The sequence below is a fragment of the Engystomops pustulosus genome, chromosome 1 (genome assembly GCF_040894005.1).
Source record: "Engystomops pustulosus chromosome 1, aEngPut4.maternal, whole genome shotgun sequence".
Lineage (NCBI taxonomy): Eukaryota > Metazoa > Chordata > Amphibia > Anura > Leptodactylidae > Engystomops > Engystomops pustulosus.
Window position 1 is genome coordinate 131,578,919 of NC_092411.1, and position 17,295 is coordinate 131,596,213.

Sequence of the window (17,295 nt, forward strand, 5' to 3'; positions counted from 1 at the left end):
ATACATCAAGAACAATAGTGTAGAAATTAGTCTACTATAAATCTACAGGTTATCCAACATATATGAAATGGAACAGTTTTCATCCAAAACCCCTTAAAATATCCATTGTCTACAGCTCTGAGAAACATTTAGATGTGTTGAGACAGTCAGGATAGAAACTGACATCTTTTTATCAGCAAGTACCTTCTTACAATAGCAGTACTGGTCATGGATAAGCAGATACATAGAGCCATATGGATTTCAAGGAGCAGACGCCTGGATTACAAACAAAAAAGGGCATGTGCAGAATGTCCCCTCAAATGAAGATCTTGAAGAAAATAATTGCTGCTGATCTCCTCTCAATTGTTTAATTTTAAAACTTTTATATTGGATTATCTAAATTAAATATATAAATTACATAATAAAACAGAAATCCACCTCAGGCACATAAAATAAGTAAACAACAATCATGATCTTATTGTACACCAAAGTATAATGCATGTATAATAAAGGTGACAGGTGAATTTTACTGTACAAGTAAGATAATGGTTGTTCTCCTGGTGTTAATTGAATCAAAGGACATCATAGTTACCACCCTTATGGACCGCCTTAGGCTAGGCCGACAGCCGGGACCCTGCTTTTACTGTCTGTTAACCCGAACAATCCCACTGTCAATGCTGTGACCACGGGATCGATGTAACTGCAGAGGGACGGTGCTCCCTCTCCTCCTGTCACCCAGTCTTAGGTAGTGACCTAATGAAGGTCCGAGTTTCACAATACATTAAAAATCATAATAAAGTGATCTGACAGTCACACACTAGCAATGAAATAGCTCATTTTGGGAAAAAAAATGACACCTTAGCGAACTCTGTACTCCTAAATATGAAAAAGGTTTAAGAAATGCCATTTGGAATGTACAGTGAAAGACGTAAAAACAGAGCCCACAAGAAAATAGCACAAATGCAGTTTCATGTCAATTTTACGCCATTTTGAATTGAGTTTCCACTTCCCAGTACTAGGGATGGAATATAAAGTAGTCACTAGGAAGTACAATTTGTTTTCCAGAAAATAAGCCCTCATACAGTTCCGTACCAAAAAAAGATAATGGTTTTTGAAAGTTGTTAACTAAACACGAAGAAAATGCAATGCTACCTCAACATGCGACCGCAGGTGGAGCCTTTGGATTGAGTTTCAAAATGCAACCAAAATTCCACATGTGAACGCGGCCTCAGGGCCTTTACAAATACGTCATGGCACCTGAAAACTATCCTGTCCTACAAAAGCTCAATGGTGCAACTTCCCTTTCGCGTTTCGCCATGTGCCCTTTTACATCCATAAATGCCCATTTACATCCATAAATGGGGTGTCCTCTTACTCCGAAAAAACTGCACAATATATTCCGAGATGCATTTTCTACTTTAATTCAGTTTATGTGGGTAAATTTTGTGGCTAGATGAATGTATTAATGTTAAATATTAGTGAAATCTTTATTTTGTTTAACCCCTTCCCGCCGCGGCCCTTTTTTGATTTTGCGTTTTCATTTTTCACTCCCCACATTCAAAAATCTGTAACTTTTTTATTTTTCCGTGTACAGAGCTGTGTGATGGCTTATTTTCTGCGTAACAAATTACACTTCAAAATTGTGGTATTTAATATTTCATGCCGTGTACCGGGAAAAAAATTGCAAATGCAGTGAAATTGGTAAAAAAAACGCATTTGTGCCGTATTCTTGTGGGCTTGGATTTTACGGATTTCACTGTGCACCCCAAATGACATGTCTACTTTATTCTTTGGGTTGGTACGATTACGGGGATACCAAATATGTATAGGTTTTATAATGTTTTCATACATTTAAAAAAATTAAAACCTCCTGTACAAAATTTTTTTGGGGGATTTTGCCATCTTCTGGGGCTAATAACTTTTTCATACTTTGGTGTATGGAGCTGTGGGTGGTGTCGTTTTTTGCGGATTTTGATGACGTTTACAATGTTATCATTTTTAGGACTGTACGACCTTTTGATCACTTTTTAGATAATTAAAAAAAAATTTTAAATGGCAAAAAAGTGCCATTTTCGACTTTGGGCACGATTTTCCGTTACGGGGTTAAATGCAGTGAAAAACCGTTATCATATTTTGATAGATCGGGCATTTTCGGACGCGGCAATACCTAATGTGTTTATGATTTTTACTATTTATTTATATCAATTCTAGGGAAAGGGGGGTGATTTGAATTTTTAGTTTTTTTTTTATTATAATTTTTTTATTTTAACTTTTTTTTTATTTTTACTATTTTTCAGACTCCCTAGGGTACTTTAACCCTAGGTTGTCTGATCGATCCTATCATATACTGCCATACTACAGTATGGCAGTATATGGGGATTTTACTACTCATACATTACCATGTGCTGACAGCACATGGTAATGAATGGGTTAACCCGAAGTAGCTTCGGGTCTTCGTGAGACCCGAAGTTACCATGGTGATGCATCGTCGCTCCCCGATGACGTCACAGGGAGCGGCGATGCACGGAAAGATGGCGGCGCATGCGCGCCGCCGTCTTTTTGAAGCCGCTGGCACCTTTGCCGGCGGCGATCAGCGATAAAACACCCGCGATCGGTGCCGGCACCAATCGCTGGTGTTACCGGTAAGCCTTTGCTGCAATATGCAGCAAAGACTTACCGGCTATGGAGAGGGCTCGGCCCGCGAGCCCTCTCCATGTACCGGGACCCGACATGTGACGTACTATTACGTTACATGTCGGTAAGGGGTTAAAGGGTTAACCATCTTCCTACCTGCTGTTTTGAATAGTTTGAGGGGTGCAGTTAATAGAACGGGGTGATATGTGGGGGCTTTCTATTAACAGAACCCCTATAGAAATGAAATGGTCCCTAAAATAATTTTTTTTTTTTTTTTAAAACTTGAGAGAATGCAGTTCGATTTATAATCTTTCTAGCGTCATAATAAAGCAAAAGGACACTTCAAAAATGACGCCAACACAAAGCTGAGATATGGTAAATGTTAGTCTTTCTATCCAAATTAGTTACTATCAGTTTGAAAAACAAAACATTTTGAAGTTTTTTTCAAAATGTTTACCAAATTTACCTTTTTTCATAAATAAAATGTTAAATAAATCAACCAAAATGTCCCACTATTTTAAAGTACAAAAATTTAACGGAAAAAGAAACTCAAAAACACTTGCAGAAGTTAATGCTTTCTAAAGTTATAACTGGATAAAGTGGTTTCGAAAAATAGGTCTTGGTCATCAAGGTGCAACTATGCTTGGTTACTAATGGGTTAAGGGAATCTAAGTAGCCCCTCAGATCCACAATGTTATACCAAAAGATGCCACTAATTGAAATATCTCACATCTATCCATATGTGTCACTACGAAGGTCTTCCATTTATGGAAAAAGTTGTTTGCATGTCTTTCTTTGTGCCTCAGTGTTTGTAGCCTGTCCAGTCTGATCATAATCTTGACCCAGTATTGCTGTGTATGTTCACACTGCTATATGTCTGTATTGGCTGTACTCGTCAGATTGAGCTCAGTGAAGTGGATTGGAGTCCTTGCATCATATTGCTATGATGTAAAAACTAATGTCCACTACACTTGGACTGTGGAATCTGACTAGAATATTGGTCCATTTCCAATGACTAAGCATGTTCTTATGGTAGGGGGCTTAATACTGGATTATTATTAAAAATACAACCACTTTTCCCCCTCACACGGGAGTAGTTGTGATGTAATATTTTTTTTAGCAATGCACATGAGATATTTTATTAAACACACACATTTGAGTTATATAAAGCAGTTCCAATTAAATAAAAGATGGTAGGAAAATGTTTATTTATAACTACAGGTTAAAAGATGCATTTATGGTTAATCGGACAATTGCTCCATTGGCCTTTATCAATTTCAACATAAAATACGGTACCAGTTGAAAAAAAATTGTCAGCACAGTTAAATTCATTTTTATCTCAGTTCTGTGGGAAAAGCTTCTGAACAACCTCATCAATATTAGGAATTATGGGTATACCAAATCTTAATACAAGGTCATCTCTGATCAAGTCTCTCTCTGGAATCTTCATATTTCTTTTTGCCTTACAGTGATAGAGGATACCATCTTCCCGTAAAACATCTGTAATATTTCCTTCAGCCTTAAGAACGGAGTGGATTGTTGTCTGAATGACTTTTCGGGGATTCATAATCATTTTCCGTGGCTTCATGGCCAATGCATCACCGGGTTCTTTGTACAGATATTGAAAAATATCATATCCAGGAACATGACGCCATCGGGAGTGTCCAGTTACATTAATCAATGTTGGAAAAACATGATTTTCAAAACGAAAGACACTTGTCTGTGGGTATCTATTTTGGAGACTTTCCATCAAAGATGGCCAATCCTGATATTTCGTTGGAAAAATAATTTCATCAATGTCATTTAGTAGAAGAAATTCAGTTTTATACATGTTTCGGTACATGCAGTCATTTAAAGCTGCACTCTGTCCAAAGTAGCCAATTTCACTTTTAAGCCCCTCAATATATTTCCAGTGTCCTGAAGTTTTTAAATATGTGTCTACTGGCCAGGGCATTACCTCTACAAGACCTTCTTGAATGTAATGTCTCAAAACCCTGTCCACATTCTCATGGCAGCTGGTGTTGTAGATGGTGATTCTGGTAGCCCCTAGTAACTTATACATTTCAATAGCCTGAATCATCTGCATAGCATTATTATATTGTTTAAAAATAGCTGAGATACAGACCGTAAAATTGACAGAAAATGACTGGAGGAGATCTTTTTCAATCTTAAATGCTGGAATTTTTTTTAAGTCTGCTGAGCGGTTTGTATGGACAGACATGTAGACATAATCACACTGGGGTGGGCTTGGACAGAGGATATTTGCGGTTGCATAGACAAATCCAAAGTTTTCCCTAAGAACATCAATGGTTGCTTCAACCTGTACATAACCATTTTGCACACAATGGAACGAGCAGTAGGGTTTTTTTGCAGTTTTATGGACAATAGCAACTATTCTGATTAAATTGGATTTTCTGGGATCATAATATGGAGCAATTATAAATATTTTATTGTCCTCTAATGCTACAAAGGGTCCGACGACAAGTTTAGGATCTTCACTTAGTTTAGGATCTTCACTTAGTTTAGGATCTTCACTTAGTTTAGGATCTTCACTTAGTTTAGGATCTTCACTTAGTTTAGGATCTTCACTTAGTTTAGGATCTTCACTTAGTTTAGGATCTTCACTTAGTTTAGGATCTTCACTTAGTTTAGGATCTTCACTTAGTTTAGGATCTTCACTTAGTTTAGGAACGTTAGGTTTCAGCAGAAATAATGGTAAGATGAAAAGCAGTGCCAATATGTGGCATGAAATGAGCCGGCGTAATGTGCAGGGCATATTTTGCTTTTAGGAGCAGCCTGTAAACAAACAAAAAAAATCTTGTAAACATAAAGACATGGAAATAAATAAATCACATTAAATGATAAGTATGACATAACATAAGCAACATTGACGCCAAGCTTACTAACCCTCCGCACGCACACACTAACCAGTAGATGGAGTACTGACTTTTTAAGCTACACCCCCCTTTCTCTATGCAATCCACTAATTTATTTTGGCATCATTTTTAAGTTTATTAGTGTACATTTTGATATAGAATTTTCTTCCTCATGATAAAAATATCTCTTATCTAAACACAGAGAAAACAAGAGGAATATTCTTAATTGCTTAATGTACAACCATAAGGTTTACAATCATTACATTTTAGCCCCAAAGTCTGTTATTCTTAGGGCAGCTTCAAAATGTTTAAGTTCAGTCTGTGAATCACAGACCATGCATGGTTCTTCTTCACGGGCCAAACAAACTATGAGGAAGAGACTCCAAGCACCATATAGAGTTCCTGTTTCCCCACTAAATAGCAGAACTGACACTAATGATTAAAATGTTGGCTCTGCTGCATATTGGAGAAGCAGGTCTCACCAGCTTTTACTTAACTACACTGCCACCCCCCTCAGGGAGGCTATGAAGCATTTTAACATTTCCTCCTATGTAATGACTCACTTTAACCTATGGGAAAAAAATTGCCTTCCAAGTTATATGCAAATTAGCTTAAATGAGTCAAGCTAGATTATTACCATCATGAGTGGTGTAAAAGCTGGAGAATCTTTAAATTGATAAGCCTCGTTTTATGTATAGCAACTGTAGGTCAATAAATGTCCAATTCTACAGATTACAGTGGGCCCTAACCAATGTAGCAGTGGTTTGACAGAGGACTGTTTTGTAAAGAATTTTTTTTAGGACTGCAGTGGGTTGGGTGCTCAGGCAACTGCCCAAACCACCTTATTTTAACTCAACCCCCCATGCACTTTATCTTTAACTGTACTGTATAGTGCATTTTTCTGGTATGTGCATCTCTGCTAGCAGGGATCACAATCTATATTCCCCATTGTATATGGAGTTGCATTTTTCCTATGTAAAAAAACTGGAAAAATTTATATTAGATCTGCATTTTATATAGTCTGTAATATGTGACAGATGGATTCTGGAAAGATTAAAATGAAGAATTATTGATATACATAAATATGTGCACATTGGACTGAAATGGTTCATGACTGTACTTTACAACTAAACAAATTGAACTTCAAGCCTAAAACCGTAAAGGAAATATTCTGTGCATTTTAAACTTTATCAACAAATTTAGGTTTCTGTGTTGCTCTTAGCAGCGTTAACAGGGGAATATGTTATTTAGATGGGTTAATAAGAGGGTAAACTTATAAAATGAACTTCTAAATACAAACACATTCAAATAATTTTAGAAATACTCACCAGGCTATAAAATCATCAGATTTTTCAGGTTTAGGTACAGCCCTCAACAAATTTTAAACGTACAAGGCAATATTAGCAATTGTTCAGACGAAATAGCGAAATGTTGTTTGCAGAGTCTTCCTTAAGAAGAAAAAAAATATATATATTAGTTTAATGAATTTGTTCCCCCAAAAAAGAAATAAAAACTTTGACAATATCACCTAACCCTTTCTCAAAGTTTAAATCAAATAAATATGGCAACAGACCTAATAATGTACCAGTGCAAGCATTGATATTTATATCAAGTAAAAATCATATTTCCACTCACTAACGATGATTATAGGCATTCACAGACTTGTATTTCCTTCCCTGTGATTACACAGTAGTAACAAAATATAAATACACAACACAAACAGTTATTTTTAAGGCAGATGTGTAAATGTTATCAGTTTTTGTCCAACTGGACACAATTTTGCAAAAAGGGAACATTAAAGGGTTTCCCCCTTTGTTTTGGGTAATGGATCTCTTGATGTGAACTTGTTGACTGCTGAACACTCCTCATACATTCTCAAAGGGATTTTTGCGCACTTGACAGACATCAAGAGGGGCACGTTACTAAGGTGAGAAGAGGACCACATGTATTGCCTCTCATGGCAGGGCTTCCACTATCGGATGCAGATAGTGCTGCACTGCTGCAGAAGGTGTAGCTCAGGCATTTCGTCTGCGTATTTTTTTTTCCCTTCGATACGTGTAAGATTGTCATGAATCCCATACACTAAAATGCTACACAACATGTGCAGAACCAATATCTCCCCCAGCAGAGCATTTTTGGACATTTGAAACACCAGCTTTGGCAACCTAGAAGAGCAGAGGATCTAAAGGCAGAGCTGCAACCAGAGGTTGCACTAACAATTTTCCAAAAGAGAAATTATGCTTCTCTCTCTTTACAGCCAAGGAGGAGTAATATTTGTATTACTGAAAATTTCTTAGACAAATATAGTGTTTATAAATGTCCATTTATACAAACCGTTACAGCCTGTTTTTTTGTGCTCAAGTAGCCAGACAATTATAGCAACAAGTGGTGCACAACCTTTTAATTGTCTCCTCAGAAATTTTAACCTGAGCCAGTGGGCCAGGGATGAAGCAGGTCCCAGAAACCCCAGAGCAGCCCGGAGCTGATGCCGGTCCTATGCCCATTCTTCCACCGAAGCAAGTCATGGCCCTATACCCATACACCTCCCCCCCTCCAAAGAAGGTCGGGCCCACCCCCAGCCCCCCCCTCTCCCAAAAAAAGAATAATATCGGCCCCCTGTCACAGTACGGCATCAGGCAGTCGCATAGATAGCTTGATCCGGTTGATGACACGATTGCACACTGCCATGGGGATGGGCAGAGCTACTCACTTCTCCAGCCCTTGGCCACTGCAGAACGTCATGTGACCTGAGCTTTGATAACATGAATTTCAATTGGAGCTGTGAGCTGGCCCTCCTCGCTGCATTATGTGTGCTGCTGAGAGCTGCGAAAGCGCGATCGCAGGCAGCCCTTAAAACAAGTAAATCAATCAGCTTTTACGAGCATCATAGACACTTGTAGAGGCGTTATCGCAATCTCTGGCTGCAACATTTGTGGGCAAATAAATCATATGATACAGAACCTGTACGTTTCCAGCCTCAAAAACATATCAAGGCTAGAGGCAGTTAAACAGGGTTCTACCGTCTCTACCACATCTCAAATATTTCAATTACTTACATATCTCAATTCTACATCTACACAATTTTCATTAAATTCCAACATTATCTTGTTTGCTAGTGAATAAACACTGTTGACCAATTCTATAAATTTCAAACTTTGAAATAAGTTCAGTCAGAGTCATGAACAAATATCAGAGCAGTGTGTGTCCAAGTGTTAGGGTTATTTCATCACCAGAAACTGCAGAGCGTTGGACTTTTACTATTCTGATATTGAGGAACTAAATGACCTATGCAACTCATATTTCAACCACTAAGATAAATAAAACAAGACAATGGAAAAAAACCCACACTAGACAGGTTTCCAGACTTAAAGATAAAAGGGGCAGATTTACTTACCCGGTCCATCCGCGATCCAGCGGCTCGTTCTCTGTGCTGGATTCGGGTCCGGCCAGGATTTATTAAGGTAGTTCCTCCGCCTCTGCTGCTGTGAAGAGCATCGGAACACACTGGAGTTCACCGGGCCGAGTGAAGGTAAGCGCAAGCTCCGCAACAGTTTTTTTTTTTTTAAATGCGGCGGTTTTTCCGAATCCGCCGGGTTTTCGTTCGACCACGCCCCTAGATTTCCATCGCGTGCATGCCGGCACCAATGCGCCACAATCTGATCACGTGCGCCAAAATCCCGGTGAAATCGGCGGAAATATTCGGGTAACACGTAGGGAAAACGCGAATCGGGCCCTTAGTAAATGACCCCCAAAATGTCCCTCCTGGAGCCTTAGGTAATTAAACTAAAGACTGTGTAAATCTGAGTCAAAAATAGCATCTGACACTCTTTTGTTTGTATATTTGGTCAGGGAGAGGGAGGTCACCAAAATGTCCTCAGGCACACATTGGAGCCATTTATCTTAGAATTTTCACTCTTTTTCCTATTATTTTTTATACTTTTTTGGGCACGCACATACATATATGTGCCTAAATTTGCAACTTCGCCTAGCAAAATTAGCTCTGCAAGAATTTTTTTGTGTTGCGTTTTATATTTTTAAAATCCAGGTATGAACATATGAAAAAGTCCCAATTTTAGTGCAAGTCAAGGTTAAAAAGTAACTTAATAAATAAATTCCATTCCTGACCAGGCGTAGGAGGATCTTTAGCAGAAGTTGCAGAACAGTTTTAGACTTAATAAAAAATTGCAATAACCCCACAGACCCTGCCTGGTATATTAACCTCACCTTATATCACCATCTTCCCTCCAATATAGATTGTGAGCCCTCACGGGCAGGGTCCTCCTTCCACATGTCTCCTGATCACTGTAATTTTGTATTTGTACTTTTTTCATAGTTTTCCTTTAATTGGTGCTTGTGTCTGTCTAGGTGTTTTCCCAAGCCATATTTATTAAAGAATTTGGGGGGTTTTTTGCAACTTTTTGTCAAATGTCACAGAAGCCAATCAAGCTACTGCAAATGACACAAAGCAAATCCTTTAGGAAAGCCAAAAAACAGCTTTTAGTAACCTTTTTTAATAACCATTTAGTTACAACCTAAAAACATCCATGGAAGTGATGCGTGATGAGTGTTTTTGTGACTTTTTCATGTATTTGCACCCAATTTTCATATGTCAAACATTTGGAAACTAATGACAAATCAGGTGCAAAAAGAAAGAGCGAACATGGCGAACTTTGTCAAGTTGCAGCCAAGAAAAAAAAAAAATAATAAGTTGCATAAAATTTCCTCCCCCCAGATGTCATTTATCTTGATATTGTTTCTGACTTACACAGGAAAACTGTTGCTGCAAACTTTGCTGGGCAAGTGGGAAATTCAAAAATTGATAAATCAACCCCAACGTATCTACAGGTGTGTAATGCTGAGTTCACACAATGCAATTAGGTTGCTGGTGTATCAGGAGAAACAAGGTTAAATTTACCATAGGTATTTTCAAAACACATGTGTTCCAGTAGGATTGCAATGCCTTTCAAAACAAGGGCATAGTGTGAATTTTGCCTCAGGGCGCATTCACACGTTGCGTTTTGGTTGCGTTTTCATTGCGTTTGAAGCGCATATACAACAGCTGATTTGAGGTAATTTGCCTAATTACATTACCGTTTACGTTTGTAAACGCAATGTTAGCGCATGCGTTAACATCGCGTTTACGATGCGTTTTGTAAACGGAAACGTTAACAGTGATGTAATTAGGCAAATCACCTCTCCTCAGCTGTTGTATATGCGTTTCTAACGCAATGAAAACGCAGGTCAAAACGCAATGTGTGAACGCGCCCTCAAAGTTTAAATATATATATCACACCCCGCGTAGACATCGAAATATTAATATAGTCTTACGCTCATTGCTCATGAGTGATCTTTTTCTGATAAACTCACTGGGGGACATTTACTTAGAGTGTCGGTGTCTGCACTGGCTTTGTTACCGACCTGCTCTCGGTAAGAAGACACACATTTAATATTGTGTAGCTGTGCAGAGACATTTCTGGCGCCGAGACCATTTTCTGTCCCCGAGACCATTTTCTGTACCTGGGACCAAAATCTGTCCCGAGCACCAGAAATATGTCCAACAGTCCCTGCTAGACCAGTTTTCTTTTGGTCTACTTTCCGCCAGTTTACAGCGCCCAAAAATGGCTGTGACACATATTAATTCTGTCTGAGTTTCCACTCCGCCAAAGCCACGCCCCTTTTCGGAGAAGAGTCGGAGCAGGTGGAAAAAGTCATTTTTTCTGTCCCCGACAGCTAATAAATAGGTAGGAGAGCAGAACATGTGGTGAGAGCGCCACAAAACTGGCGGAAACACCATAGTAAATGTCCCCCACTATGTGCATTTGCAGAATTCCTAGACTAAAACTTGAATCACTGGACTAACACGCTGTGTTCAGTTCAAGGATTCTAGGTTTGGTGCTGGAATTCCAATAGCTGGATTATCAATAGCTGTATACATATAAATACATCTTGAAGCACCCACTACACAAAGACATATGGGGGAGGGGGAATAGTGTCCAATTTGTCATAAGTTTCCAGATGTGAACATCCAAAAAAAGTTGCAAATTTTGATGCTATTGTAGTTTAAAGTTGCAATGTTTTTTTTCACAAATAACCACCAGTCCAGAGCAGGTGTAGGTAAGGGGTTGTTTAACCCCTAGGGGACACAGCCTATTTTGGCCTTAAGGACGCGGCCCCATTCTTCAAATCTGACCTGTGTCACTATAAGTGTTTATAGCTTTGGAACGCTATGAGATATCCAGGGGATTTTGAGATTGTTTTCTCGTGACACATTGCACTTCAAATTAGTTTAAAAATTTGGATGATATCTTTTGTGTTTAGTTATGAAAAAAAACAAAATTTGGAAAAAATTTGGAAAAATTCTTTATTTTCAACGTTCTAAATTCTCTACTTTTGATGCAGATAGTCATAGCTCCCAAATAAATTCATAACTTACATTTCCCAAATGTCTGCTTTATGTTGGCATGGTTTTTTAAGATTCCACATATTTTACTAGAATGTTATGAGGCTCAGAATTTAGGTATCATTTTTCACATTTTTTGTAAAATCACCAAAACCCGCATTTAGATGGACCTGCTCAACTTCTAATTGACACTGAGAGGCCTAAATAATAGTGAGACTCGTAAATTACCCCATTGTGGAAACTACACACCTCAACGTATGAAAAACCACTTTTAAGAAGTTTGTTAACGCTTTACGTGTTTTATAGGGGTTAAAACAAAATGGAGGTGCAGTCTGCAAATTGTAATATTTTTTCACAATACACCCATTTTAAAATTAAACATTTACAATGGATTAAATGAATAAAGGCTCCAGAAAGTTTGTTACCCAATCTCTCCCGAGTACACGGATACTCTATATGTGGTGGTAACCTGCTGTATGGGCGCACGGCTGGGCATAGAAGGGAAGGAGGCGCCATCCAGAGCAGATTTTCTATGTCACATTGTACAGGCTATAATTTTTTTCTTTTTTTTTAATGTGGACCTATAGGGGCTTATTTCTTTTGCCACATGAGATGCACTTTTCTGGTACGTAATTTGGGGGAATCTATAGGCTAATTGGTTAGATTTTATTAACTCTTTGTTGGTGGAGGAAATGAAAATCATCACTTTTCAGGAAGATTTTTATGGGTTTTTTTTTTGCCCGTTTACCATACCATAAAAATAGTATATTATTTTTATTCTATGGGTCGCCACAATTACAAAAAGACCTCATTTATATAGATTTTTTATTTTTTTCCCATTTCTACTGCATAAAAAGTAATTTGGCAAAAATGTTGTTAATTTTAGCATCACCGTCTTTCATATGCATAACTTTTTTATTTTTTGCCTCACAAATATGTTTAAGGGCTTATTTTTTGCGAGAAGGATTGTTCTTTTTAGTGGTCTTATTTTAGAGTGCATAACATTTTTTTAAATCCCTTTTTAGAGCATTTTTATAGGGTATTAATTGAAAATGATCTTTTTTCTGGAGCTTTTTTTTGTTTTGTTTTTTACGGGGTTCACTTTGCGGATCTAATAACGATTCTGTTTTATTATGCAGATTGTTACGGACGCAGGGATACCAAATATGTGGGGGTTTTGTGTATTTTATTCAATTGTACTGAATAAAAACCAATTTGGAGAAAATCTTGTTCATTTTAGCATCATCATCTTTTCATATGCATAACTTTTTTATTTTTCAGCTGACAAATCTGGTTAGGGGCTTATTTTTTGCGAGAAGAGTTGTTCTTTTTAGTGGGCTTATTTTGGAGTGCATAACATTTTTTAAATTACTTTTTAGAGCATTTTTTGATAGGGTATAATTAAAAATTATCTTTTTTCGGAACGTTTTTGCGGTTTTTTTTCTACGGCGTGTACCGTGCGGGTCCAGTAACAATTCTGTTTTATTATACAGATTGTTACGGACGCGGCAATACCAAATATGCGGGGTTTTTTGTGTTTTTGTGTTTTTTATACTTTATTAAGTGTTTTTATGGGAAAGTGACATTTTAGGGGCTTATATTTTTATGTATTTATTTTTTATTTATTATAATGTGTAGTGTTAAGTGTTTTTGCATATTTTTACTTATACATACTTGAACTTAAACCAGTGATGCTCTGATCACTGGTTTAAGTTCAATACACTGCTCTACAATACTATTTTATTGTAGAGCAGTGTAAACTGTCTGAGCAAGCTTGCGCATGCTCAGACAGTTTACAGCCAGACCCGGAAGGGGTCTGGCTGCCATGGAGACCGGGCAGCTCCGGGGCACATACCAGTCCTCGGAGCTGCCCAGAAGTGGATCGGATCCCCCGGTAAGCGGCACGGGGGATCCGATCCACAGCGCAAACACCCTTACACGCCGCGGTCATGTTTGACCGCGGCGTGTAAGGGGTTAACACTCGCGATCGGAGCCGGCTCCGATCGCGGGTGTTAGCGCAGGCTGTCAGCTGTACTAGACAGCTGACAGCCGCTGCTTCTGGTACCGGCTACGTTCGTGAGCCGGTGCCAGAAGCAGGACGTTATAGAACGTCCCCGTGCGCTAAGCATCTAGCCCCGGGGACGTACTATAACGTCCTGGTGCGCCTAGGGGTTAAACATTTGAGACATTTGTGCAACTTTTCAGACAAGAGTCACCTGGCTCAGATGTAAACCACCAAGTTCAATCAGGCAAGCCCAAAACCTTACAAAAAAAAAATAAAATATATATCACATAAAAATAGACACACATTTATAGACTTCAGATAAAATGCCCCCTATGAACTACTGAATTAGAGTACATCCCAATGGCCCAGACAAGTGCCTGAAATTATCTCCAAAAGTAAGTCCCACACAGCGGAATACAATGTCATCAGTTGCCACTCACCAGGTTATCAGCTCTACATGTTCACCATGCTTTTGCTCAGCACCAGAATGGTACCAGTCCCCACCATGAACAGTCAGATAACTTGCACTCACTACCCTCATCTCCTTCAGCTGTTCCTCTGACTGTCATTCTCCTTTTCCCTTGGTTAATAGGCCAGTTCACGTAAACAAGTTTGACCAGTTAATCTTGTGTGCGCTGACTGAAATGAGCAGTCCAATCATCCAGCACCTGGAACTGAGCCTGTCAGTCCAGTTACAACCGCTGAGGGCGCTTTTACACGATGCATTGCGTCACGTTTTTTATGCATTTTTTGACGCATTCCAAAGGCCGGCGCCACACAGGGCGCTTTGTCTGCGCTTGCAAACGCAGACAAAGTCGTGCCCACCGGGGCGGGCCTCGGCTCGATCGCATCGGCGTTTCTATGTTAAATTAACGCGAAACACCGGCGGCTCGTTCCCGATCGCAGGCGTTTCCATGGAAACGCCGATGCGATCGAGCCGAGGCCCGCCCCCGTGGCGCCGGCCAAAGGCTTCAGCCTTGAACACATGCTAATGTTACATTGCGTTTCCACTGCATCTGCAAAAACGGAATGTAACCTCAGCATGAGATCAAGGCTGAAGCCTATGAAATGCATCCAATACATTTCTTGGGAAACGCATGCAATGAAAACGCAATGAAAACGCAACATGTGAATGTGCCCTCAGGGCGCGTTCACATGTTCTGCTAGCGGCGCGTTCATAACGCGGGAAACGTGTGCGATTGATAACCTGGTCGCTTGCGTTTCTCTGAAAATGCATATGTGATCGCCCCGAGCCCCGCCCCCTTTGCGTGTTCACATGTTGTGTTTTGGCCTGCGTTTTCATTTCTTTTGAAATTAATTACAACAGCTGAGGAGAGGTGATTTGCCTAATTACATTACTGTTAACATTTTAAATTACAAAACGCATGGTAAACGTGATGTTAACACGTGTGTTAACAACACGTTAGCGCATGCATTTTGTTTACGCATGTGTTAACATTGCATTAACAAACATAATGTAAGTAGGCAAATCACCTCTCATCAGCCGTTGTAATGCACTTCAAACGCAATGAAAACACGACCAAAACGTTTTGACCTGCGTTTTCATTGCATTTGAAACGCATATAAAACAGCTGAGGAGAGGTGATTTGCCTAATTACATCACTGTTAACATTTCCGTTTACAAAACGCATCGGAAACGCGATGTTAACACATGTGTTAACAACGCGTTAATTCATGCGGTTTGTTAACACATGCATTAACATTGCGTTTACAAACGTAAACGGTAATGTAATTAGGCAAATCACCTCTCATCAGCTGTTGTATATGCGTTTCAAACGCAATTAAAACGCGACCAAAACGTAACGTGTAAACGCAATGTTAATGCATGCGTTAACAAAACGTATGCGTTAACGCTTTGTTAACACATGCGTTAACATCGCGTTTACAATGCGTTTTGTAAACGGAAACGTTAACAGTGATGTAATTAGGCAGATCTCCTCTCCTCAGCTGTTGTATATGCGTTTCAAACGCAATGAAAACGCAGGTCAAAACGCAACGTGTGAACGCACCCTCAGGCTTCATTCACATGTCTCATTTTGTTTGCGTTAGCGAATGTGTTTTCAAAAGCATCACAACAGCTGAGAAGAGTAGATGTGCTTAATTACACTGCTGTCAACATTGTGTATATAAAATGAGTGCGGTCACACGTCACGTTTACCGCATGCGTTAAAAAACGCATTGGAATAGCTGGAGAGTGATTTGCCTAATTAAACACCTCTTAACACTTGTGTTTACAAAACGCATGCGTTAACCGCGATGTTAACGCATGCGTTAACAATGCGTTAACAACCGCATGCGTTAACCGCGATGTTAACGCATGCGTTAACAATGCGTTAACGGTTGCGTTTTGTAAACTCAGGTGTTAGCAACTGTTTAATTAGGCAAATCACTCTCCAGCTATTGCAATGCGTTTTTAAACGCATGCGGTAAACGCGACGTGTGACAGCACCCTCAATCCATGGGTTTTGTAAACACAATGGGGGTCATTTATTAAGGGCCCGATTCGCGTTTTCCCGACGTGTTACCCGAATATTTCCGTTTTGCGCCGCTTGTACTTAAATTGCCCCGGGATTTTGGCGCACGCGATCTGATTGTGGCACATCGGCGCTGGCATGCGCGCGACGGAAATCGGGGGGCGTGGCCGAACGAAAACCCGACGTATTCGGAAAAACCGCCGCATTTAAAAACCGAAAATGTGTCGCATAAGGACCGCTTACCTTCACCTGGTCCAGCTCGGTGCATTCCGGCGCGATGAGTTTACTTTCAGCGCAGCAGCGCCACCTGGTGGACGGCGGAAGAACTACCTTATTAAATCCCGGCCGGACCCGAATCCAGAGCGGAGAAGCCGCCGCTGGAACGCGAATGGACCGGGTAAGTAAATTTGCCCCAATGTAAGCAATGTAATTAGGCAAAACTCCTCTTCTCAGCTCTGATGCATTTGAAAACGCATGCATGAACAGAGCATGTTGCGTTTTGTTTGCGTACACGGTGCGTTCTTGGTTCGTTCTTGTTGTGGTTTTAGGCCACGATCACAAGTACCGCTAGGCGTCCACTCATAATGCGACGATAGCGCAGAGGGGGCGGTTCTCAGCCCGAACGCATATGCGTTTCCAAAGGAAACGATCGGCTTAACAATCACATGCGTCTCCCTGGAAATGCATGTGCATTCGGGCCAAGGACCACCCCCACTAGCCTCGCGTTATGACGGACGCCTAGCGGTACGTGTGACCGCGGCCTTTAACGCACTGAAAACGCATGCCTTTTTGCACGTTTACCATGTGTTTGGCTGATTTGAATCTTAAACTTCCACAAATTAAGAAAAAATTTTTCAAACCAGCCATGGTAAACGCAACGCATGGTAAACATGCAAAAATGCGTGT

At 39.8% G+C, this 17,295-nt stretch overlaps 1 protein-coding gene across 2 annotated transcripts; it reads right to left on the reverse strand.

The window, feature by feature from the left end:
* Window positions 1-3,800: 3,800 nt before the first annotated feature.
* Window positions 3,801-14,579, reverse strand: LOC140133445 (uncharacterized). Of its 2 annotated transcripts, none has more exons than XM_072153656.1 (3): window positions 14,335-14,579; window positions 6,818-6,933; window positions 3,801-5,409 (listed from the first exon to the last, which is right to left on the reverse strand). In XM_072153656.1, the coding sequence occupies exon 3, from the start codon at window positions 5,387-5,389 to the stop codon at window positions 3,953-3,955; it is 1,437 nt and encodes a 478-aa protein (XP_072009757.1). In that variant the 5' UTR covers window positions 5,390-5,409; window positions 6,818-6,933; window positions 14,335-14,579; the 3' UTR covers window positions 3,801-3,952. The 2 variants fall into 2 exon arrangements, with proteins under 2 accessions (XP_072009757.1, XP_072009749.1); XM_072153648.1 differs by having other exon boundaries at window positions 6,818-6,937; window positions 14,335-14,362.
* Window positions 14,580-17,295: the final 2,716 nt, after the last annotated feature.